The sequence below is a fragment of the Notolepis coatsorum genome, assembly GCF_963971535.1.
Source record: "Notolepis coatsorum genome assembly, chromosome: 5".
In the NCBI taxonomy this organism is placed as follows: domain Eukaryota; kingdom Metazoa; phylum Chordata; class Actinopteri; order Aulopiformes; family Paralepididae; genus Notolepis; species Notolepis coatsorum.
This window is the reverse complement of record NC_140169.1, coordinates 122,330,409-122,356,523: the sequence shown is the minus strand read 5'-3', so window position 1 is coordinate 122,356,523 and position 26,115 is coordinate 122,330,409. Positions and strand designations below refer to the sequence as shown.

At 43.0% G+C, this 26,115-nt stretch overlaps 2 protein-coding genes across 2 annotated transcripts in view; one reads left to right on the top strand and one right to left on the bottom strand.

Moving 5' to 3' along the window:
- Positions 1-1,169: 1,169 nt before the first annotated feature.
- Positions 1,170-19,260, bottom strand: casp8ap2 (caspase 8 associated protein 2). Its single transcript, XM_084314237.1, has 10 exons — positions 19,165-19,260; positions 16,367-16,435; positions 12,928-12,996; positions 10,134-10,237; positions 9,688-9,762; positions 9,217-9,332; positions 6,451-9,053; positions 3,792-6,306; positions 2,913-3,012; positions 1,170-2,693 (listed from the first exon to the last, which is right to left on the bottom strand). Exons 1-10 carry the CDS (start codon positions 19,193-19,195, stop codon positions 2,631-2,633), a joined length of 5,745 nt encoding a protein of 1,914 aa, XP_084170363.1. The 5' UTR covers positions 19,196-19,260; the 3' UTR covers positions 1,170-2,630.
- A 1,035-nt stretch (positions 19,261-20,295) lies between these two features.
- The window catches only part of mdn1 (midasin AAA ATPase 1), a 113,002-nt gene continuing 107,182 nt past the window's right edge, over positions 20,296-26,115 (top strand). The window contains exons 1-7 of the mRNA XM_084313776.1: positions 20,296-20,453; positions 20,789-21,015; positions 21,129-21,353; positions 22,057-22,164; positions 22,273-22,465; positions 24,499-24,708; positions 25,322-25,453. Coding sequence (XP_084169902.1) covers positions 20,358-20,453; positions 20,789-21,015; positions 21,129-21,353; positions 22,057-22,164; positions 22,273-22,465; positions 24,499-24,708; positions 25,322-25,453 — 1,191 coding nt within the window. The 5' untranslated portion in view covers positions 20,296-20,357. The remainder of the gene's footprint in view (positions 20,454-20,788; positions 21,016-21,128; positions 21,354-22,056; positions 22,165-22,272; positions 22,466-24,498; positions 24,709-25,321; positions 25,454-26,115) is intronic.

The window sequence follows — 26,115 nt, the reverse complement described above, 5'->3', positions numbered from 1 at the left end:
CAGCTATACTGAACACCTGGCAGTCATCCAGTTAACACAGCTATACTGAACACCTAGCAGTCATCCAGTTAACACAGCTATACTGAACACCTGGCAGTCATCCAGTTAACACAGCTATACTGAACACCTAGCAGTCCTCCAGTTAACACAGCTATACTGAACACCTAGCACACAGTCCTCCAGTTAACACAGCTATACTGAACACCTAGCACACAGTCCTCCAGTTAACACAGCTATACTGAACACCTAGCAGTCATCCAGTTAACACAGCTATACTGAACACCTAGCAGTCATGCAGTTAACACAACTATACTGAACACCTAGCAGTCCTCCAGTTAACACAGCTATACTGAACACCTAGCAGTCCTCCAGTTAACACAGCTATACTGAACACCTAGCAGTCCTCCAGTTAACACAGCTATACTGAACACCTAGCAGTCCTCCAGTTAACACAGCTATACTGAACACCTAGCACACAGTCCTCCAGTTAACACAGCTATACTGAACACCTAGCACACTGTCCTCCAGTTAACACAGCTATACTGAACACCTAGCAGTCCTCCAGTTAACACAGCTATCCTGAACACATAGCAGTCCTCCAGTTAACACAACTATACTGAACACCTAGCAGTCATGCAGTTAACACAACTATACTGAACACCTAGCAGTCCTCCAGTTAACACAGCTATACTGAACACCTGGCACACAGTCCTCCAGTTAACACAACTATACTGAACACATACTACCACACTCTACTCCAATGAACATAGTTATAATGAACACCTAGCACTGTCCAGTTATCACAGCTATACTGAAAAGTGCCTTTTCACAAGCGTATATGTCTGGCCAAATTGTTTAAGATATGGAAACATATCTTGTCGGGGGACATGGCATAAAACACAAATCTCAGACCACATTTGAACTCAGGATGTTATGATTATAAGGCATCAGCTTCATGAGACACCAGAACACCCTGGCCAAATTATTATCTTATACAGCATTGATTGATCTAGCTCAGTGTCAGTGGTAACTAACCACAAGTAGATGTAGAAATAATTCCTGAACAGGGTAAATAAATAAAACTTTATTTTCAGTAAAGCAATATGTGCAATATTCACAATACTGATTTATTACACTGTCAGTTATTTGAAAACAACCAAACAGCAATCAGAGGTAAAGAATGTATTGTATAGGCCCACTCATAAAAATACCATATAAACACAAAGATTTGTATTGTTCTATACATGACAGTGATCTTTAAAACCATAAAATAGAATAGTTTAAGATAGATATTGCATACATTTTCTGGCATGTGATATGAAAGGATCCAATTCCCAAAGCTCCTCCCTATGAATGAATTTTCAGACGACAAACTAAATGGAAGGAGGGAAAAAGGGGAAAACTCCAACTTTTATACATTTTCATGTTTTCACTTTAATTGACAATATTCACATGGCGGCCAAGGTGGGAACAGGGTGGAAATGAACCCAACCTGAGCATGACATAAGAGCAAAATGGCCGCCGTGTGAATATGGTCAATTGAAAGTTCCTGCGGTTCTCCGCTTTGTGAGCCAGTTTCATGACGCTACGGCTGAACCACGAATACCATTCAAAACCACAATGTAGAAGAACTTCAAATACACTGTACACGGCATGTCAGTCAAAGTCATTCCCGAAAAGTCAACCCTTTTGGAGATCAGTTTTCCACCTGACGGCAGCTAAAAGCATTCAGTAGAACAAAATGTGTACAGATTAGCACAGGTCGCCATGTTTCATATGAGTGCAAGCACTTATAGACACAATGCCAGCAAATCACTAGAGGCGATACCACATTCATAAACAAGAACCCTACGTGACTGATGTTTGCCTAAAAAGATCACGGGTTCCCAAACTTTTAAACATAGCAGGACGAGCTACGAGAGACCATTATCTTGCTCTGGAACCACATGGCATGAATGAAGGAATCACAATCACAATGCAATGTGTTTGCACTTGTTAAATTAGTGTAATTGGTTGCGGTAGCATGTTAGGACACATTCTCAAAAACAATCTTTTGACGTCTTTTTCAACAACCATCCAAACAGAGCTCACCACGTGTCTGTGGTTTGTTTTAGCTCAAATGTGTTCTGTGAAAATACTGTAACGTTTCCTGTGTGTATCCTGTTCACAAATTGTCCTTCACTTGGACAGGGAGGTTATTTAGCTACTTGGTAAAATCAACCACCCGTGTCCTGGGTTTGAAGTTTTAAAACCACTGGAATAGATCATACAGGATGTAAAAAAATAAATAAAAAAAACAAGAGTATCTAAAACAAGACAAAATTACAGAATACTGGGGAATGCTGTTATTGTTTTATAATTTGAACCTGCGCCTAGCCCTTCCGAATGTTGTGATGTCACATAGCCCTGTCTGTACTTCCGATTATGTAAAAATGTTCTAAGCTCACTGTCGATTAGTGGTTACGAGCACATTAAGAGGAACTGCTTCCCCTTCCGGTCACCAAGTCCAAGTCAAGGGTACCCATTTTGCTCACTTTGTGCTTTATCTAGAGTATAAATAACATTAGTCAAATGTAAACATATGCGCGCACACACACTCACACACATCCAGGTACACACACATGCACGGATCAGCTCTCCAGCTTCTCCTTCTTCTTAAAAAGCTTCATCAGCTGGGTGAATCTCTCAGCAATCTGAAAGATGGTAAAATAGTTAACGGTTAGACGTTTGCAGTACTTATTATGCACATACCCTGTGGTACTAAGCCAAACATTAAGTGTGAGAGGAATCGGGGTCCCAAAATAATCTATTAATGACGTTTCTCTGAGCCCCGTTTCTATCAACTAAAATAGTTGACATTAACTGTCATGTCATTAGTCATGAAATTAAATAATAAAATGTAAGAGTGATACCTGAGCTGATGGCTTGTTCAGCCTTTCTGACAAGGCAGAGAATGTCTCTCGCGAAGCACCTTTAACTTTCAGGTCAAGAAGAATGGCTCGATCGTCATCCCTTCAAGAAAAAGACAAGAGCAAATTGATGAGTTTACTCACATGGTGAGTTTGAAATGAGGTAAATAATACATGGGCGTTAAAAATTAAAAAATATTTAATACGTTCAAATACAACGCAAAAGGACATTTAGAGGCGGCGCGAATGAATACAAAGTAAATTGAAAGATGTGAACGATGCAGTTTCACTCTGGGTGCCAGAAACGGCATTGCACTCAAGGTGAAAATAGCGAGCTGAAGCAAATATAGGTATATAATAACAATGGATATGAAATAGACTGCTATGAATGCTCTGCAGCATATAGATATCGAATAGGTTACATTTATAAATAGTCTTGTTTTTGTAAATATCAACAGTGCCACTGTTGAGACCAAACACACTAGCGTGTATTCACGCCAGTTTTGCTAGTAAAGCAAGATAATATTTCTCTTTGTGTTGTATCTGAACATACTGTAAAGGGTGCATGTAGGGCTGGGCAAGACATTGCTATTTATTGTTTATGGTCTATCAGTGTATTGTATTGAGGGATTTTCCTCAGTACACAATCTATGAATATAAAATTTCGGATATATTTGAGAATGTCAATTGAAAATTAGTTTCAGTTGGATATCACACTTCCATTACCATGCAGTCAAATATGATGAATGTCAATTAGATTAACATGTATTTTTCCATATAAATATCTTGATATTGGAAATTGAATTCAGAAAATCTGATTATCATGACATTCTCCCCCCATAGGTGTATATATTGTGTAGTAAGAATTGAAGAGCTTCTGACCTGGTCCACGTTATCACTACTTCTCCCTGTTTCTTGATGATGTTCTTGGCAGAAAGACTGTTGGGGGATAGTGGTACTGATGGAGATTTCACTTTACTCGTCTCCTTCTTTGAGCCTCTTGTCCCCTTGTCTTTTGGACGTTTTGAGACCTTTTTTTTGCTCTTCTCCTTCTCCTCCTCCTTGGGCCGCTTTGTTTTTGATTTCTTCTGGTGCTTCTTCCGTTTTCTACCAGTCTTGTATTCCGTTTGGTCATTTTCTGGTGCGCTGCTTACAATAACACTTCTTTCAGACGTGGAAGGGGTCTCCATTTCATCATTTGATGAATCTGAAAGAAGTGGAAGAAACATTTGACTGCTACGCTCTGCTTCAGGACTTCCAGAAAGGGTGGGTTGACCGTTTTCCGAAGGAGGTTTTGAGGGACTTTTAATTTTTTGTGAGGGCTCGTCTGACACACCAGCGTTGGAAGGAGTTCCTTGAGCAGAAGAATAATGTTCCCTGCAGTACAGATCATCTTCCGTTAACGTTCGACTTACGCTCTCGTCGGCTATGAGAGTGACATCCGCACTGGTGGATGCCTGGCGAATCTTAACAATGAAATGATCATTGGACCTCTCCATTACCACTGCGTGCATAGGTAAGTGAGCCTTGAAGTGAAACGGTGGTGGTGAGGCAGTTGCTTCCTCCATGATCCCATTGCTGGATCCACTGGAGTTGTCCGTGTCGAGGGCAAGGCAAATGTCCTGCTCCCAAGCGTCTTCGCCGTCCATGAGAGCATCCTCGCTAAAGTGAGCACTGATGACGCTCTCCGGTGTACACATGGGTTCTCTGCTATAACACATGGGTTCTCTGCTAGAAGGGTGCAGGAAGCTGAGTTGGCTGTCGGACTTGAGGGGCGACGGAATAGTGAGAGAGACGGCCAGGTCCTCCGATAGGATAGAATAGGACGTCTGTGAAAACAAGTTAGACTGTGGGGTCATTCTGCTCCCCGAAGGCACCTCCAGTAAGCAGCTCTCGTCGAACAAAGCTGGGTTCAGGGGGACTAGTACTTTGTAACGTGGAGAGGACATCTTACGTGGTGAAATGCTAGACCAGGTAGCGATAAGTTTAGATGGCGAGTCAAATTTCGGTGGAGAGAAAAATGTTGTCGGAGTACTGAGGCTAATGAGCCGCTCCCCGGGGGGAACGTCCTTCCTCGGAGTACCGATGGACCAGGAGGAACTGTCTCCAACAGTGACACTACCATCTAGCAGGTCAGATCCTTGTAAGAGACACTTGAATATCTCTCCCATTTGAGAGTCTCTCACCAGGTTGAAGGTTAAGCTGGATGCTTGTTGCTCTGTGAGTATTTCGAAATCGGCCTTATCTTGAAGTGAACCACTTTGAGAAAGGCGGCGGACCAAAGGAGTGATGAGAGTGCTTTTCTCTGTAGTAGAAGGGAAACTATTGGGCGACAAGAACTCCGCTACAGTTTGTGTGACCGTGTGACCTGGTTGATCTGGCCCAGCATCCATATCGTCTTTCTCTCTGGTCATTCTGATATCTTTCCCCCTGCTTCCAAGGCCCGTTCTTTGAGGGGAAATCATTTGAGGCCAGATTCTCTTTTTGCTGATTGGAACCGATTCCATCTCCCTGTGTGGAGGTTGGTGCTTTGAGAAGGTGCTCACGGGTGACTTTTTGTGCATTTTTTTATTTTCACTGTGCTTCTTCTCCTTGTCCTCTGTTCTTGCTGGATGGTTTACATGTGTTGGTTTGCAAAGGCTTGTCAGCACATCCTGAATGTCCTTGAGTAAGTAATCAAGTTGATCATTAACAAATTCCCACAATTTCTGCTTCAGATTAACTGCTGCTTGTTCAAAGATCCGCTTCACGATACCATTATTTGATATTTTGGTAAAAACAGACGTAATCATGTTCCTCAGCTCTGCTTTCAGGTCATCCACTTGACTGCATATTTTAATAAAGCAAGAACCATTAACAAATTCTAAGAAGGAGCACTGGAAATGGTCCATCATGGCATAGAAGCACTTTGTAGGGAAGGTTTTATGAAGCTTCACGTACTTCTTCCTGAGCTGTGTACGTAAAGTCTTAAATGTTTCTATTACTTCTTCTTTGGTGGAGAAAGACGTATTGGATGCTGTAAGACAAACCATTTTAAATCGACTTTTATTTGATGTGGGACTTCCCGTCGATGCGGTTTCACTAGTCTCTTTTGAAACCAAACGCTTCTCCTCAGATAACCTCTTGGAACTCCTGGAGGCCGATTTGGGACTTTGTCGACTTATAACTCGCCTGGTCGATTTAGCTTTCGCTCCCGTGGATGACTGAATCAGAGAAGCTGCGGTTTCTTCTTCAGTTTCGCTGAGAATTTCCCCTTCTTCTAGATCACTGTCAGAGAGGCCGGATAACATGTCCGTCGTTTTTTGCACATCGTGTTTCAAGGGTGAACCGGGATATTTGTTCTCTTTATTCACCTCCAACTTCATTGAATTGACATCCACAACAGTACTGGAGAAATCTGTAAAAAGAAAAAAGGTAGAGAAATCAATAGAAAATTATTAATATTATCATACTGCTCAAAATAAATGCTGAGTCAATGAAAACAGCCAAATGTAAACAGCATTGAACATATATGGAATCCAACATATTTAATACACCTTACCTTTTTGAAGACTTTTGACATAAGCTGGTTTGGCATGACTATGTAGACCATGCTGACCTCTCCTGTTTGGCTGTACCGGGCTTCTTAGGGGGCTTATGACATCTGGGATATGCTTCAGATTGCTCAGTGTGTGCATCATAGAGTCCTCATCTGGGGGTAATGGCATGGAGCTGGAAGACTCGACATTATCCTCTTCATTGACTGCGCTCCAGGACTTCTCTGGTGTGCAGGCAGAAGAACTACTAATGTTCTCTGTAGAACTACTAGTGTTCTCTGTAGGTGCCATTTCTTCTGTTGTACTGCTTACTTTGGACACCCCAATGCAACCTGTGGAAGAACTCGGCTCAGTTTCAATGCTGTCCACGTCCTCGTCCTGTGTTAATACATAAATGGCGTCGGGTAAACTCAGTCCTTCTTGTGGGAAAACCTCCACGCCTATTGTACTGGACACATCCTGCATGTCTTTGCAAACATCTTGTACAGGACAAGCATCTTTCTCCACCATGGAATTTAAAGAAGCGGAGGACAATTGCTTTCGAGAGGCCTCAGGTAGGACATTGGGTGAGATATGCTCACTTTCTGTTTTGGCATTTCCAGTAACATCTTGATGAAGGACATCTTCCTCAGAGCCTGAATCAATTGTAGTTGTTTCCACAAGCAGGTTTTTAATTGCAGCAGGTTCAGGAGTCTGTACAATTGATTCAAGCACAGTGGAGACAGTAGACTCTCCAATTTGATGACGTATTCTCTCTGCAGAATTGCCAGTGTCCCTTTCCGAGTTGTTTCCACGGTTGCCAGAGAGACCACAAGCTGCAACAACCAGATCTCCAGACCCAGCTGTCTTGTTGTCTAAGGTGCAGTCTATGTTTTGCAAAGTAGCCTTTGAAATAATGTCACTTTCTGGAGCCGCAGTACAACTAATGTTAGCCAGTTTTGGTGTGGGAGGATCAGTCCTTTGATCCTCCGTCACCTTCGACAGTGTGTGACTGCCTTCTGAGCTAGTTTGAACAGTGTCGTCTTCAGGTTGCTCATTAACCACATCGCTTTCAGTTTGAATCTCGTCGTTGTCCTCGTTTCCCTCTTCATTATCAAATTTCCGCTCTTTCGTTTCAGGATTCAGAGATTTGGCGACATTTTGCGGGGATTGTGCCTCTCTGTCGTTTGGCACTTCATCGACCTCCATCTCGCACACACTGCTCTCTATTTCATCTATGACGCACATGTCTGCGATGTTGGGCTGCTCATCCTCATCCTCATCCTCATCCTTATCCTCCGTTCTACTGTCCAGAACCTTACCGGGCAGAGCAGCGCCACGCTGGCTGGCGTCAACGGGTAATCCTGGCTTCTTGACTGGTGAAAGGGTGAGATTCAGGGTTTCCATGAAACACAGCTTTCTTTTTGGACTATTCTCTTCCGCAGGGTTCTTCTCTGCCAAATTAGGCTCCTCACAAGGCACCTTTGACCCCTCCATCTTTCCCTCGCCATCTTTGCTACCAAGATTAATCTTCTCTTCCTCGCGTTCTCTTGATGGTTTTTTCTCACCCTCTCTGCTTCTCTCCGACTGCGTTCTTCTCTTACCTCCTCCTCTGATCTCGTCCTCTCGCCTTTTCTCCTCTTTCCTGCGATGATCCCTCCATGAAGGACTGGTCCCTCCCTTCCGTCTGGAAGATTCGCCGGACCTCTCGCTTAGGCTGTGTGGATCTGAAGAGGTCTGCTTCCGGTCTTTAGAGTCTAAACTACCTCTACAGCGTTCGTCTCCAGCCCTATCTTTTCTACTCTCGCGGCGGCAGCCTTTTGACTGAGTCTCCGAAATGACTTTAGGTGACTCTTTGGACCCAGAAGACGAGGAAGCCGTGCGATGTACAGGGTCTGTGAATTTGCCTCTATCTTGCCTGAGCTCCCGACTTCTACCTTTTGATTGCATCTCTGAAGTATCTTCCGAGAGTACTTTAGATTTGTCTGATGGTGGGCTCCTAGCCCTGGTTTCTGTTCGACCATGTCCGTCAGCATCTGGGCAGTATTTGCTTTTGGATGACTTGTAGTCGTATTTCCCTCTCTCTTTCTCTGCTCTGCGAGACCTGTTTTTCTCATTTACATGACATTCCTTGCTGGAATCGGACACATGTTTGTGTCTCTGGTCTGTTGACTCGGACCCTCTGCGATTGTCACATTTCTCTTCTTTGTGCCTGTACTGTCTCCGTTTGTCCAACTCCCCGTGTCCAGGCAACGAACTGCAGCTGGATTTAGTAACGGAGGAACTGGCTTGTTTTGATGTCACCTCAGGATCTCCTCTTGAGGAACATCTTGAGCGGAGATTGGAGAGCAGTTCTGAGACCTTTTCCTCAAGAGATGATACATCATCTTCTCTGGATGGTGGAGGGGTTGTTGGGGGCGGTGGTGGAGGAGGCCGGGGTGGAGATGATGGTGGTGGAGGAGGCCGGGGTGGAGGAGATGACGGTGGTGGAGGAGGAGGAGGAGGCGGCGGCTTAGTTGCAGGTGGAAGTAGTTTGCTGGTGGGACCACCTGGACAACTCTGTCTAGTTGAAACAAAGTCCTTTGTACCATTTGTACGAGGTTGATAATAAGGGCGATCCATCCCTTGGCTATGGAGAAGGATTTTTAAATAAAATTAGTTATGAGGACATGTTGAATACAATGCGAGTGATTATTTGGTTATGAGGGAACAACCTCTAACTGTATTATGATTTACACTTTCCATTTACTTTTTCTTTGACCATTTCTAGAAAAGGAAAATGGTAAATTTACCCTTTGTTCAACCTCTTAATCTCCTCATCTTTTCTCATCACCTCCATTCTAGCAGTATTTAACAGCACAGATATGTTCTTCTTGAGACGGCAATTCTCAACGTTCATCCCTGTGTTCTAAAAGGATGAAAGGGCAAGATATTTACACACGCAAAACAGATACAGTATATGAAAACCATCATCTCTTTGAGGTGCTTAAAATATTTTCAATCAAGACATTTACAGGACATGTCTAGGAAAACACAAGAGTCAAACAAATCCTCCAGTTCAAGTCAAACTTGATACAAATTCCAACTCTTAACATTCAAGTACAAAAGGTATAAACAAAACAAACAAAAAAATCAAGCCACATTTGCACACTTGGATAAAGAACAATCTCTTTTAGTTCCTTACATTTTCAGGAGAAAGCTAGGAAAACACACTACATAACTACAAACTACATAGTTTGAACTGAAAAAAAAACCATGCAAACCTGTGTTTCCACCTTCTCCAATCTCCGGTGCAACTCTTCAATTTGTGATTGAGCTGCTTGGAATCTATCCTTCAACTGTAAACAAAAAGATGATCATTAGAAGATCACTATTCGCCTCCAACAGGAACACGATCTGTCCATCCATCATTAATGTGAGGCGATTATGAGGAAAGGTGAGGCATAATATTACGAGGTGGACCAATAACAATATGTTAGTACCAGGCTAAAATACTCGTACTCCATATCGATTAATGTCACAGATATCAAGAACTACGAGTACTAGCACAATATTTAACGATAATGAAAAGTTAACAATTTCATACAAAATGAAGTTTGAACTCTGTATTGGTGACTATTGATTAATCCAACAAATTTAAATAAAATATACCCATAAGCATGTCACTCAAACAATTATGACGTGCAAATATAATATGGTTACAACAAACCTCCTTATAACATGAATCTTTATCCAGACGTTCCTCTGTGACTAGTTCTTCATATAGATCCATTGATTCTTTCAACCGAGGGGAGAGGAATGAACAGGTCCTCTCTAAAATAAGAAGAATCAAGACAAAACATATATACTTCACATGTGGTGCTGGGCATCCCATTATATATACTTCACAGATGTGATGTCATATTATATATATATACTTCACAGATGTGGTGTCATATTATATATATACTTCACAGATGTGGTGTCATATTATATATATACTTCACATATGTTGTGTCATTATATATATACTTCACAGATGTGGTGTCATATTATATATATACTTCACAGATGTGGTGTCATATTATATATATACTTCACATATGTTGTGTCATATTATATATATACTTCACACATGTGGTGTCATATTATATATATACTTCACACATGTGGTGTCATATTATATATATACTTCACATATGTGGTGTCATATTATATATATACTTCACACATGTGGTGTCATATTATACTTCACACATGTGGTGTCATATTATATATATACTTCACACATGTGGTGCTGGGCATCATATTCCACCACAGTCCAGACCCTCAACAACACCCTCTCTCACCCATGTCTCCTGATGTCAGCTCACAGGGGACTTCAGTTCAGCCACACTTCACAGTTCAGGCCCACACACACCAGACCATTTCCAGGACATAACTGCCTCTCACTCTCAACTTGAAATCCTGGCATTCCCAGAGCGCTAACCAGAAAAGATCAGACTCCAGTATCACAATTTTCTAATGATCCTTTACACCTTCTCATCCAACAAACCCGCGGCAGCACCATCCAGCGCCTTCGCCCAGTACACTGCAATCTACCTGGACCGCTTCAAAACCACTTCAAAGCCCTTCACCAGCTTCACATCTTTCCAACACTGACTTTTGACCTGATCCGCATCACTTCATATATATTACCCAAGGTTTCAATGTGTCATAAGAACAAGCATTAACCCTTTCACTGCCGCACTACCAAAACGGTTAACCCTTTCACTGCGGCAATACACAGAAGGTTAACCCTTTCACTGCCGGCACGACAGCCGGCGACCGTCGGTTGTGTGATAGTAAAGGGTTAACCTTCTGCCGCGTGGCAGTGAAATGGTTAACGATAGGCGGTAGATCTGGGGGTTACGCTAGCTACTGCAGACAATCATTTCTGGCACTTCAGCTCGACTCTCTGGGTTTAGAGGAGGCAGAACGGGGAGAGTCTCGGCAGCAGCAGTCTCTGGGTTTAGAGGAGGCAGAGCGGGGAGAGTCTCGGCAGCAGTCTCTCTGGGTTTAGAGGAGGCAGAGCGGGGAGAGTCTCGGCAGCAGCAGTGTCTCTGGGTTTAGAGGAGGCAGAGCGCTGAGAGTCTCGGCAGCAGCAGTGTCTCTGGGTTTAGAGGAGGCAGAGCGGGGAGAGTCTCGGCAGCAGCAGTGTCTCTGGGTTTAGAGGAGGCAGAGCGGGGAGAGTCTCGGCAGCAGTCTCTGGGTTTAGAGGCAGAGCGGGGAGAGTCTCGGCAGCAGTCTCTCTGGGTTTAGAGGAAGTGCCTGGTGGAAGTGACATCAAGGAAGGTCGGTCTGAAGAGGCGATCAGCGAAGTTGGTCATTCTGGGATCCTCTGCCTTGGCTCAGGCGGTGAGGAACGACCAGAGGTGCCACTGGATGAGACCAGGTCATGACTCCTCCAGACACCAGGGCCAATGCCTGGATGAGGTGGAGGATGATGCCAGATGCCTTGGCCAACTCGTCCACCTCAGACCGGGGAGGGAGAGTCCCTTCCTGCAGTCATGGACGACAGGGAGGAGCTCACGAGGGCCACTTTGTTGGTGCCGGTGTCGCTCTGGGAAGCACGAGGGAAGCTCTTATGAGCCGGGCTGACTCCTTGCTGGTTCTGCTCGCTGGGGCAGGGGGAAGAGGATACCTTTTTATTGCCATTGCTGATCAGATGAGTTTGGGGGAAGTCAATTCCATAGCCATCTCAGTGGGGAACCACCCATGGCTGACATCGCAGGACAGTTGGGAGAGCGGCCCATGGAGCGCAGCAGTCAAGCTGGGTACAAGGAGCTCATCCAAGCCTCTGTTCAAGTCTGCGACGTCAACATGGACCTCCCAGAAAAGGTGAGCGAGACATACATTCTGCTCCTCTACCAGGAGCTTGATGCAGGCAGCTGGCTTTGGCCCCAGACGGGGCGTACTAAAATGACGGGGCGTACTGAAATGTCAACCATTTGATTGACAATAGGAGTAGACAATAGGAGTAATATTCCAAAGTGTTCAGATTGATTCCATAGCGTTATACAGGGGAGGTTCATAACAAACTTTTGCAAATGCAATCATATTGTTGCCATGTGCAAGCACAATAAAAATAACAATAAATCGTTCACTCCATTATAAAGCCTAAACTTGCCCACCTCCTCTGGGTCTGGAAGTCTTTTCTCTATGCTTGTGGCCTCTGGTGATAACTACAACAAGCCACAATATTCTTTACTGTGAAACAGAGAAACCCACAGTTCTCCAATATCAAGAGACAGTTGTATATAGGTATTTCCTTTGTGCCGTAGAGGGACTGCATAGGGTCCAATTAAGCCATGTTAGTCAACGGTGAAATCGTCAAAGGTGGAATATATGGAATTGCACACAGTAAATTTCATAGTAAATTTTACTCAAACTGAGTAGATTTTACTCAAACTGAGTAAAACTTTACTCAGTTTGAGTAAAATGTACTCTGCAAAATGTACTGTGCATATCTGAATGCTGTTTACCTGCAACAGGGTTAGGGCTGGTACCCAGCCCAGAATAAATATCCACAGAGTCTTCATTGAAAACAGTTGCTGTGAACAGACATATTACAAAGTTACACCCACATCATAATTAACAATCAGAGTAGCAAACTCATTTCTCCTCCCTTGACCTAGCCCAGGGGTCGGCAACCTCTTTAGCGGCTCTTTAGCCAATCAGCTGCGGCTCCCTAAAAAATACAAAAAGAATACAAAAATATATATATATTTTTTTTTTTTACTTTTTTTTTATCTCTTATTTTGGAGATCAGTGTCATACTGCGACACTGAAATGAAAAAATATTTCATCAACTAAAATATTTAGTCAACTAAAATATTTAGTCAACTAAAATATTTAGTCAACTAAAATATTTCATCAACTAAAATATACAGTACGCGCCTCTCCCTGCCTGAACATGTAAATTGAGTTATGTTTTGCTTTTGTTTAGTTATTATTTAGTTTGAGTTATGTTTTGATTTTGTTTAGTTATTTATTTTGTATTTATTTATATGTTCGAAATAAAGATTTCAAATCAAATCAAATCAGGTTGCATGCCCCAGAAGTGAGAGGGGAATGAACAGGTCCTCTCTAAAATAAGAAGAATCAAGACAAAACATATATACTTCACATGTGGTGCTGGGCATCCTATTATATATACTTCACAGATGTGATGTCATATTATATATATACTTCACAGATGTGGTGTCATATTATATATATACTTCACAGATGTGGTGTCATATTATATATATACTTCACATATGTTGTGTCATATTATATATATACTTCACACATGTGGTGTCATATTATATATATACTTCACATATGTGGCGTCATATTATATATATACTTCACACATGTGGTGTCATATTATATATATACTTCACACATGTGGTGTCATATTATATATATACTTCACACATGTGGTGCTGGGCATCATATTCCACCACAGTCCAGACCCTCAACAACACCCTCTCTCACCCATGTCTCCTGATGTCAGCTCACAGGGGACTTCAGTTCAGCCACACTTCACAGTTCAGGCCCACACACACCAGACCATTTCCAGGACATAACTGCCTCTCACTCTCAACTTGAAATCCTGGCATTCCCAGAGCGCTAACCAGAAAAGATCAGACTCCAGTATCACAATTTTCTAATGATCCTTTACACCTTCTCATCCAACAAACCCGCGCGGGCAGCACCATCCAGCGCCTCACCCAGTACACTGCAATCTACCTGGACCGCTTCAAAACAACTTCAAAGCCCTTCACCAGCTTCACATCTTTCCAACACTGACTTTTGACCTGATCCGCATCACTTCATATATATTACCCAAGGTTTCAATGTGTCATAAGAACAAGCATTAACCCTTTCACTGCCGCACTACCAAAACGGTTAACCCTTTCACTGCGGCAATACACAGAAGGTTAACCCTTTCACTGCCGACACGACAGCCGGCGACCGTCGGTTGTGTGATAGTAAAGGGTTAACATTCTGCCGTGTGGCAGTGAAAGGGTTAACGATAGGCGGTAGATCTAGGGGTTACGCTAGCTACTGCAGACAATCATTTCTGGCACTTCAGCTCGACTCTCTGGGTTTAGAGGAGGCATAGCAGGGAGAGTCTCGGCAGCAGTCTCTGGGTTTAGAGGAGGCAGAGCGCTGAGAGTCTCGGCAGCAGTCTCTGGGTTTAGAGGAGGCAGAGCGCTGAGAGTCTCGGCAGCAGTCTCTGGGTTTAGAGGAGGCAGAGCGGGGAGAGTCTCGGCAGCAGCAGTGTCTCTGGGTTTAGAGGAGGCAGAGCGCTGAGAGTCTCGGCAGCAGTCTCTGGGTTTAGAGGCAGAGCGGGGAGAGTCTCGGCAGCAGTCTCTCTGGGTTTAGAGGAGGCAGAGCGGGGAGAGTCTCGGCAGCAGTCTCTGGGTTTAGAGGAGGCAGAGCGCTGAGAGTCTCGGCAGCAGTCTCTGGGTTTAGAGGAGGCAGAGCGGGGAGAGTCTCGGCAGCAGTCTCTGGGTTTAGAGGAGGCAGAGCGGGGAGAGTCTCGGCAGCAAAGCAAGGAGAGTCTCAGCAGCAGTCTCTCTGGGTTTAGAGGAGGCAGAGCGGGGAGAGTCTCGGCAGCAGCAGTGTCTCTGGGTTTAGAGGAGGCAGAGCGCTGAGAGTCTCTGCAGCAGTCTCTGGGTTTAGAGGAGGCAGAGCGGGGAGAGTCTCTGCAGCAGTCTCTCTGGGTTTAGAGGAAGTGCCTGGTGGAAGTGACATCAAGGAAGGTCGGTCTGAAGAGGCGATCAGCGAAGTTGGTCATTCTGGGATCCTCTGCCTTGGCTCAGGCGGTGAGGAACGACCAGAGGTGCCACTGGATGAGACCAGGTCATGACTCCTCCAGACACCAGGGCCAATGCCTGGATGAGGTGGAGGATGATGCCAGATGCCTTGGCCAACTCGTCCACCTCAGACCGGGGAGGGAGAGTCCCTTCCTGCAGTCATGGACGACAGGGAGGAGCTCACGAGGGCCACTTTGTTGGTGCCGGTGTCGCTCTGGGAAGCACGAGGGAAGCTCTTATGAGCCAGGCTGACTCCTTGCTGGTTCTGCTCGCTGGGGCAGGGGGAGGAGGATACCTTTTTATTGCCATTGCTGATCAGATGAGTTTGGGGGAAGTCAATTCCATAGCCATCTCACAGTGGGGAACCACCCATGGCTGACATCGCAGGACAGTTGGGAGAGCGGCCCATGGAGCGCAGCCGTCAAGCTGGGTACAAGGAGCTCATCCAAGCCTCTGTTCAAGTCTGCGACGTCAACATGGACCTCCCAGAAAAGGTGAGCGAGACATACATTCTGCTCCTCTACCAGGAGCTTGATGCAGGCAGCTGGCTTTGGCCCCAGACGGGGCGTACTGAAATGACGGGGCGTACTGAAATGTCAACCATTTGATTGACAATATGAGTAGACAATAGGAGTAATATTCCAAAGTGTTCAGATTGATTCCATAGCGTTATACAGGGGAGGTTCATAACAAACTTTTGCAAATGCAATCATATTGTTGCCATGTGCAAGCACAATAAAAATAACAATAAATCGTTCACTCCAATATAAAGCCTAAACTTGCCCACCTCCTCTGGGTCTGGAAGTCTTTTCTCTATGCTTGTGGCCTCTGGTGATAACTACAACAAGCCACAATATTCTTTACTGTGAAACAGAGAAACCCACAGTTCTCCAACATCAAGAGACAGTTGTATATATTTCCTTTGTGCCGTAGAGGGACTGCATAGGGTCCATTTAAGCCATGTTAGTCAACGGTGAAATCGTCAAAGGTGGAATATATGGAATTGCACACAGTAAATTTCATAGTCAATTTTACTCAAACTGAGTAAAACTTTACTCAGTTTGAGTAAAATGTACTCTGCAAAATGTACTGTGCATATCTGAATGCTGTTTACCTGCAACAGGGTTAGGGCTGGTACCCAGCCCAGAATAAATATCCACAGAGTCTTCATTGAAAACAGTTGCTGTGAACAGACATATTACAAAGTTACACCCACATCATAACAATCAGCATCGATAATTTTTTAGAGTAGCAAACTCATTTCTCCTCCCTTGACCTAGCCCAGGGGTCGGCAACCTCTTTAGCGGCTCTTTAGCCAATCAGCTGCGGCTCCCTAAAAAATACAAAAAGAATACAAAAATATATATATATATATATATATATTTTTTTTAATGCTTTTTACTTTTTTTTTTATCTCTTATTTTGGAGATCAGTGTCATACTGCGACACTGAAATGAAAAAATATTTCATCAACTAAAATATTTAGTCAACTAAAATATTTAGTCAACTAAAATATTTCATCAACTAAAATATACAGTACGCGCCTCTCCCTGCCTGAACATGTAAATTGAGTTATGTTTTGCTTTTGTTTAGTTATTATTTAGTTTGAGTTATGTTTTGATTTTGTTTAGTTATTTATTTTGTTTGTATTCATTTATATGTTCGAAATAAAGATTTCAAATCAAATCAAATCAGGTTGCATGCCCCAGAAGTAAAATGTGGACGAAGTTTTTTTTTCTGATGCAAGTCCCATCGACTCCAATCCAATGATGTGCAATACCATCCAGGAGACGATAGGGGGCGGTATTTGCCCTTTTCGAGCTCAGAGCCATTCCCAATGAAAACGTCAGGCTGGATGGATGAAAAATTAATGGATATCGCTAATAAAAGAAATAACGATTAAATAACGAGAAAACTCGTTATTGGCACACAACGCATGGCGAGTTAGGACGAGAAATCTCGTTGTTGGCACTCAAAGTGTTAAGGTGAGTGATCTGCACAAACAACAATACTCTTAACTTGCTGAAATCTTGACGGATTTACAAACGGTTTCGTTTATTACAAACGTTATTAACACTTTAATCGCCAAGGACGCCTTAACTCGTCATTCCCCGCCATGCTAATTCTGCCAATGACGCCATAACATGTCATTGAGATCAATATTTAAAAAATCTGTGATCGCAATCATATTTCTCCCGCGGAGACTTGAGATCTACTGTTGATCCCCTCTCAACTCTCCAACGGTTCAAGAGCGCCATCTGGTGGCCGATCGGCGGATCGCCCGAAACGGAAACTGGTGCTCATCCAAAATCGGTCCGACCACTCGCTATAGGTCCCGGGACTCGAGCGCGACACAATGGATAGCGATCCGTTACCAATAACTCGATAAACAACATGATTTGGACGTATATACTATTATACAACCTGGAGATGGATCGCATATTTCAACATCCCATAATAGGAATATTTTTGCTCCACGCTCATCGCCCAACGGCCCGAGGAGACTGGGGTAAGTTTCAGCGTTTATTTTTACCGTGTTCGATACAAACTGCTCTAATGATCATATCACCCACACCACATGAATCATCTAACGTTGGCCACGGAATTATAAACGACCCCCCCCCCATCCGGTCAACATCAGATGATAAGTAATAACTTCTAGAAGCACGTCCATTTGAATTTTTTTATCCGGCGCCGATCGCTATCAAACTGTATTTGATCATCAATATAATGCATTTAGGGCTATAAATCACGTTCTGCAGAATGCTGCAGAAAACGATAAAAACATATTTATACTTTAGACCGTATTTTAGTATGAATATGTGAATGAAAAAATATAACATTCCTACATCCTGAACGATAGATAATTGACGTTGAATGGGCCATAGTAATGTCAATTTAGCAATACAATTTAAAAAGTTATAGCCCTGCAAAGAAGGGGAACTTCTCCATAGACAAATAGAGCTGGCAGAGGATGGTATAAGGATGTACATAAGCGTGGCAAAGAAAGTGTTAACATAGCTATGATTCTCGCTTGGAAGAATTTTTATTATTATAATTTTTTTTCCATATGAAAGTCCATTATAAGTATGCAGTACTGTATGATAACTACATCTCTGAGGTTTTTAACAAACCAAACGGTTGAAAATTGAGCGAAGCTATGGTTATTTCAATAGTACATGCACTATTGACATTCATCTTATGAGTGGGCGTGCTACTAGTACTGTATATTTTAATATTGTATATGTCACAAATGTAACAGTACTAAATACCTGTATGTCATGCATGTCCCTATGCCATAAATGTCATGCATGTTGTGTATGTCATAAATGTCACTATGAATTGAAAATGGGGGACCCTGATGTAAACAAGACAAACGTATTTCTCTGGTCTGCATCCCCTTAACAATTGTGTGTATTGAGCCGTACTGTATTGTACCCATTCTGCAATCTGTTAAATAAAGTTCATTCATTCATTAATTCATTCACACCATGTGGCAACGTCAGTCTCCGTTGGCCAGCAGCGCGGTGAGTCATCTAGTCTTTATATATATCTATGGGTGACTCCACATGTATGGAAGGCATGTGGTAGTCTACACCCTCCCCAGACTGACAGAAGGATAGCACTGTGACAAATGAGGTGAATTGGCAAAACTACTAAATTGAGGAGAATTGTGAGAAAAGGGCCAATAATTTTTAAAACATGGACATGCTTGGGTACATGAATTTCACCATACGTTATTTAAAAAAAATGTATAGACCTCTCCCAAATTGTATAGGGTGAAATATCCTGGGAGAAGACCAAATGTATCAGGGCTACCCTTGACCCAAATCAGCAGAAAAAGTCCACATATCATACCGCCTGGACCTACGAATAGCAATGTACAATGTGTTAAATACAGATTACACTCACGCCCACAAGCTTCACTGTAGTCCTCATCCATTTTCTTCCAACGGTGTCAGTGGTGGTTTGCTTGATGCTCAGTTTCTAAGGATACCTGAAAACAACAAACACAAAGGCAAAATCATGAGCTGAATCTCATAATCTATTCATAGATCCTGCTCAACTTTTAATGATTTATATTGGACGTACAAAAAAGTTGAACAAAATACTACACTGGCTGCTACACCAGAAGCTTAATGGAGACTTTAAGTACTTTAAGTATCACATTCAGTGTCAGCCACTGACCCAACAGTTAGCCCCCTAGAGTTAGCAAATCTAAAAGTTCCAACATGTACTGCTTACATGTTGGAGACTGCGAATGGTTTACAGTCTCCATCAAAGCAAGCAACATATGAAATGAATAAGGACTAACAAAAGATATCGCTGACACGAATCATACAGCACGGACATAATACAGTAACGTTAGCTAACATTAGCCACTGTTCAAAGCAAAGTAAAGAGGAAGAAACAAAAACAACGGCTGATATTTTCAACAGAGAATGTCCTTCCATTACAAATAAGGAGAGCATTTACGTGTGCCGATCACGCGACATTTTTATTTAAAAAAAAATACACAAACTGACCATCTGGGCTTGGCTGTATTTGTCCTAGTGTTTACAATACAATAACAGTAATGTCGCGCCAAGACTTCACACAGGAAGTAACGACATTTTCCCGCGGTCTGTCAGAAAGGAATAATTTGTATCTTTCTAGATGTCTAAAAACCTGCATAACAAAGGCGCCAAACCTTAAATAGATCAACCAGTCAGCGTTTGGTTGACCCTTTAAAAGGAGAACATACGCCGGATTAGGTTGGCAAAGATTAAAGCGTTAACAAATTGAAGTATTTATAATTTCCGAGAGTGAAAGTCGCCTTGGTTCGGAGCAGGGAGCAGCAGCGCTGCTTGTCGCGGACTCTTCTGCGTCACATCTGCGCGACGTCAGTGAGACAAGCGACCCGGAAGGGTTTCTGCTTCACTCACATGTGGACAGGATTCTAACACCGACGGAACGTGCTTATGTGTTGTGATACAGCCGAGACAGACAAGCAAGTGATGCACCTCACTATTTGGTTAGCGAATAATAGATCACAATATTACTTTATAGATAGCTTGGGATTATTTTCCTTATAGATCGCTCTTCTATAAACGACCAATGGTACGATGGAAAATTTAGAATTGAGCCTGTCATCATTGGGCACCATATCCAGACATATTGACAAAAGTCACAACGAACTAAGCCAATATTTAGCAAAACAGGTAAGATACTTTTCTCCCTGACTTGTTAGGAACAATATATTGTTTGTAGAGTTGTTGGATTGTAGTCTATGAATGAATGTGAAAACGCATCCTCTGTTGAGTATGCAAATTCCTCCCTTTCAAACATTGATCATCTCTATTTTACATATTAAACAACATCAGTATGCCTGATGCATTAATGCCTTTAAATGCATACCGCTGCCTTGTTTTTATTATAATGTGTTAATATTCTTAAAATCAGCTTTGATTGACGTTTGGCAGGCATCACTCCATATTCAGATGTGAGCCTATCAGTGTTTAATTTAGAACGGCTCTGCTCTTTGATCTGTCGTCAGATATGGAGCCAACAGGACAGGCAGAGTATTCTGCGATGTCTATCTCAGCTGCTGTTGGAGAAGGATTATACCTTGTTGATTGCACGTCACCTCCGGCCCCTTGTCCTGGACCTGCTGGAGAGGAATGCAGAGAGGGTCAAATCAGACAGCAGGGTCAACCACGATCTTCACGAGCGCTTGTGTGTGGCCCTCAGCAAACTCCTCGGAGTCAGTCCTGATGCACAGGCGTAAGTCACGTCACCACCACCATCATCATCATAATCATCATTGCTGAGCATTTGAAACAGGCCCTCTGTGTGTAGTCTGCTCTTTCCACTGACCTGCTTCACTCTACACTCAGGTTTGCCGCAAGATATTTCAACGATGCTCCGCCAGTGTTTCAGAGGCTCTTCTTCACCAGCGAGGAGTCCTCATCTGTCCAGTATGGACCCAGGAGGATGAAGCTGAGGGACCTCATGGGCGCTACCTTGCGCTTCCTCCAGAGCGACTGTGCCAAGTTCCGTGTGCTCTGGGACTGGAGTGCCTGCGTGTCTCAGCTTCTGACCAGCGACATCATGGTCCGAGGGTGTGTGTTCACATCCAACCCGGCTCACATTTAAAAAAAACGTTGATGTTATAATCGTACATTGTATTTAAGAAGCGCTTTTCATGCAACTCAAAGACACTTTGCAGAAAAAAAACAGTACAGTAAAAAATAACAAAAATAAGACATGATTAGAGATTATAAACGGAACTGAAAAGCTGTGTTTTGAGTACTTTTCTGAAGGAGGGAAGTGAATCTGACGATGTAGGTTTGGTGCTTGGGCCTTGTTGTGGGGGTGAGCACTGGTTGATATTAGGGTGTGTGAGTGTGATGAGTGCTGTTGGAGGAGTGAAGAAAGTTATGATGAGGATAGATTACAATACATTTTACTATTCATATTACTTACATGGTGATGCAATTATGATTATACCAACATATTAGCCACACATTGTGTAAATATGATTGATTTATTTGAAAGGTACAGATACACATACATAGATAATGCCTGTATCATAGTGTTTGTAGCCAAAGCTAATTTGCAACACCCATCCCTGACATAAAACATTATAAAATAGGACATACAGTAGGTAAATAAAAAGGTAATAATAAAATCAGTTAGTGTACAAAGTAGACATTCCCTCACTAGCATTAGATACACAGATACATACACCTGGGATAACAAAGGGTGTTCCTCCTTTTTTTGCGCAATAGACCAATAAAATCTTCTTGACTCCATGCCTTACAGGTACACTGCCCATTGTTTAGCTATGGTGTCTCACATGACGGATAATCAGAAGACCATATTTCTGAGAAAGGTGCTTTCAAGTGACGAGATCCTGCACATGAAAATCAAGTATGTTCATTTCTCTTACTGGCTTCCTTTGAGCATACTTTGTGGCACGTTGTGGAAATTGTTACAGTGAATTTGCAACGTTGTGACTTGCTTTTTGCCCCCATTCAGGGCTCTGGAGGAAACCCAGCAGTTGGAGGTCGAGAAGGCCCTGGTCCTCGCCAACCAGGGCTCCGTGATGTGGCGTCAGGAGAAAGCCAACAAGTTCACCAGAGGCCAGGTGGTGTCGGAGGACCTGTCCCACACCGTGGTGGCGGTCTGCGGAGTGGTGTTGCCCAGGAACTCGCCCAGACAGACGGACCAGGTAACGCACTCACCAAGAGTACCACCAGCTACTAGCTGGTTCATTTAGTCTGTGGCTAGTGAGTCTGTACTGTAGTGGGTCTTTACTCGACACGTTGGCAGGTACACTAGAGGATGACATCTTTTCGGGATTCCCACGGGATGGGAGTTAATTTCACTTTGAATCCCGTGATTGGGCAGGACCGGGAGTAAAAGTCAACGGGAGCAGAAGGGAGTGGGAACTATGACAACAAAATCACCAGGATTTGGATGGGAGTGATACATCGGTGCTTCAGTAATGTAAATGTTTGGTGGTTTTATATTTAACTAAGGCAGACATCAGGGCTGTACAGCGTGCTATGAAAATATCGGTCTGTGCGATGAATGAATTTACTGCACTAGCACCCTAGCGATAGGCATTCGGTTCATATCGATACTCTTATTTTGAAAATCCTGTGGCAAGTCTCATTTCTGCCCAAGCGCAGCTCCGGCACCCCAACAACAACAGCGTGCTATGTCATGTTAGAGTGCGCATTTTGCTACCAGGAAATAAGTCCCTGCCTGTTTTTCCCCCGCAACGCTTCCAATGCATCTTACATGCTTTGCATCCTCACCAAAACTAACTACCGGTAGTTAGCTGCTACCGGTAACTAAACTAAGCTAACCTGGCTCAGAGGCAGAGAAAACAGTGAGGAAAGGGAGGGGGCGGGGGAACCTCAGCCTCAGCCTCTCTCTGTCCCTCTCTCTACGTCAATGATTTTAAGTAGGTGAGGTCAAAGGAGTTTGATAGTATTTACTGAGGATGGCCAGATAATGTTGATATTTAAACATAGCAAATATAATACATAATAAATGTATACAAAATAAATGTATACAAAAAATTAGGAACTGTTTGGGAGAGGGAGGTAGGGAGGGGTTTTAGGTTGTTTGTTGTGAGCTACCAAAAAAATTAACTTAGTTATTTCAAGTTTAAAGCTCAATATATCAAAACGTGGCACTTTACAGTGAACATGAGGTATATTTGTATTAAAAACAATAGATTGTTTTTCATTTAAATGTCTGGAAGAGCAAAATAAAAATTTCAAATTATATTTTCGTTACCTTTTTTGAGTTGATCTAAATGTTACTGATTGTGTTAAATGGGCTTATCGTCTCATATCGATTGCAGGCACATGAATCGTATCATGGCAGACTTTGTGATATCGGCAAATATCGTATCGTTGTCCAAAGAATCGATATCGTATCGTATCGTGATGAAACTTGTGATTCCCACCCCTAGTAGAGTCCATACATCCAACACCAAATCCCATAATTCCTTACACGTAATGTGTCTGGCTGTGTGACGTCAACTTGTCAGCATGAAAATGACAGCCAAACATGGCACTGCAACTAAATAACACAAATACAATAGGCACATTTGTGACTGTTACAAATATAACACGTTTTATACTTGTGCTACAAGATTTTGGCCTGTGCTACAAAACTATCAACCTCTGTAGCACCAGTGTTATGTGCAAAAAAAAGTTAACGTACAGCCCTACAGACATGATGTGACCCATGTACTGCATATTTTATACTGAGGAAGAAAAACGGAGCAGGATTGGTAAACGGGAGTGGGATGGGAGTGGGATTCTATAAAAGTTTGGCTCGGGATTGGGACGGGATTGGGATCAGTCCTCTGTGGGAGTGGGATTTTTTCTAAACTCTCCCTTGGGATTGGGATGGGATGGGATTATTTCTGTGGGAGTGGGAAGGAGCGGGAGTCAAAATCCACTCACATGTCAGCCTCTAATCCAGACTCCTTTCAATTGTAAAATACAATTTTGCTGATAGAATAGTGTCTGGTGAATTTATGAATCCATCAGCTACTGTGGAAAAGTTTGTTTTCTGCCCTGTGCTTACATTTTTATTTGAGAATGGTGAATTCCACAGTGTGTTGTTTTATATATATATATATATATATATATATATATATATATATATATATATATATATATATATATACTGTATAAATATTGTTTTAGCATATGTGTTGACATTACAACATCTCTATAGATCAACCCTAAAGGTCTGGTGCTCGTGGACTCTACCTGCCGCAATCTGAGAAGACTGGCGCTGGCTGTGGCTTCCCAAAAGGCCGTTCTTCTTGAGGGACCTATTGGATGTGGCAAAACTGCCCTGGTGGAGTTTATGGCAGCTGTCACTGGACATACGAAAGCTACGGAAATTCTCAAAGTTCAACTTGGGGATCAGACGGACAGTAAGGTGAGAGAGCGTTGAACCAATGGAATTATGTATTAAACTATGGAACATCCCTTGTTGTCAAGCCCATGTTCAGGTGACCCTCAAACATGAATGAAGATTTTCTGCATGCCATCACAAGACCTTTTAATTAATTCTAAGAGATGGGACAATTTTACCTCTGTTTAAGTCTCCCTTCACAGTTTTAGAAAATCGTTTATTTATAACTTTAGAAAGGCTCAGGGTCACTCTGGGCCCTTAGCTACATAACTGACCTATTAATTCCTGATGAGCCGAAGTGTAGCTTGGCTGTTTGGCTGTTCCCAAGTCTTAGCTATGACTAAAGGTAACTAGAATTTTGCCATCAGCGCCCTTAGGCTTTGGAGCCCTCTGGCTGAGAATCAGAAGTTAGCCAGATCAGTATCCCATTTTAAATCACATCTCATGTTTCTTATGTTGTTTTTTTGCCAATTTCTGCTTCCTTTTACTCTGATGCTTTTTGATCTTTGATCTTGCAATTTTACTTTACCTTTTAATTTCTGTACCATGAAGCACATTGTAAAAAATGTCTTTGATCGGTGCTTTTTTCTTTTTTTATTCTAATCTATTCACTAACAACTTGTTTGTTACCTTACAGATGTTGCTGGGGATGTACCGCTGTACAGATATACCAGGGAAGTTTGTGTGGCAGCCGGGCACACTGACACAAGCTGTTTCTAAAGGCCAATGGATCCTCTTGGAAGATATTGATCATGCTCCTCTGGATGTGGTCAGTATTCAATTGTGTGGAGAATTGTATAGAATATGACCTGTAGTCTACTGGGGATCCGATTATCATCCAAATATTGGTTCTTTCACCAGCCACATGGTTTTGCCTGTTCTCATGCCTGTAATAATATATATATATATATATATATATATATATATCTCTTTCTCCTATTTTTCTCTGATTTTCTCCCCATCCCAATTTAGTCGTTGTGCCAATTCCCCCCCCTCCCCTACCTGGTTGTTGTACGCATGTTCTCCCACGAGTCGGTACAAGGGTGTCCTGATGTCGAATACACGCTTCCTCAGAGACGTGCGCCGTCAAGCCAGTGACGCTTTTTTCACTTGGCAGCGAGGACTCTCATTGGTGGAGTGTAACGCGTGGGAGGGCACGCTATCTCCACCAAGTCCTGCCCCGCTGAGCAAGCGCCGAGATCTGACCTGTAGGCGTCGCTGTCCACAACGCCAGATTCCCACCCACCAGCTTCCCTCCCCCTAATACTGCCAATGGACCTGTCTCAAAACCCTGCCCTCTTTTCTTGATCCTCCAATCACAGCTGTCGCTTACCTCTGACTTCCTCGTACAAACAAAGGAAGTCCGAGGTAAGCGACAGCTGTGATTGGAGGATCAAGAAAAGGGGCAGGGTTTGAGACAGGTCTATTGTA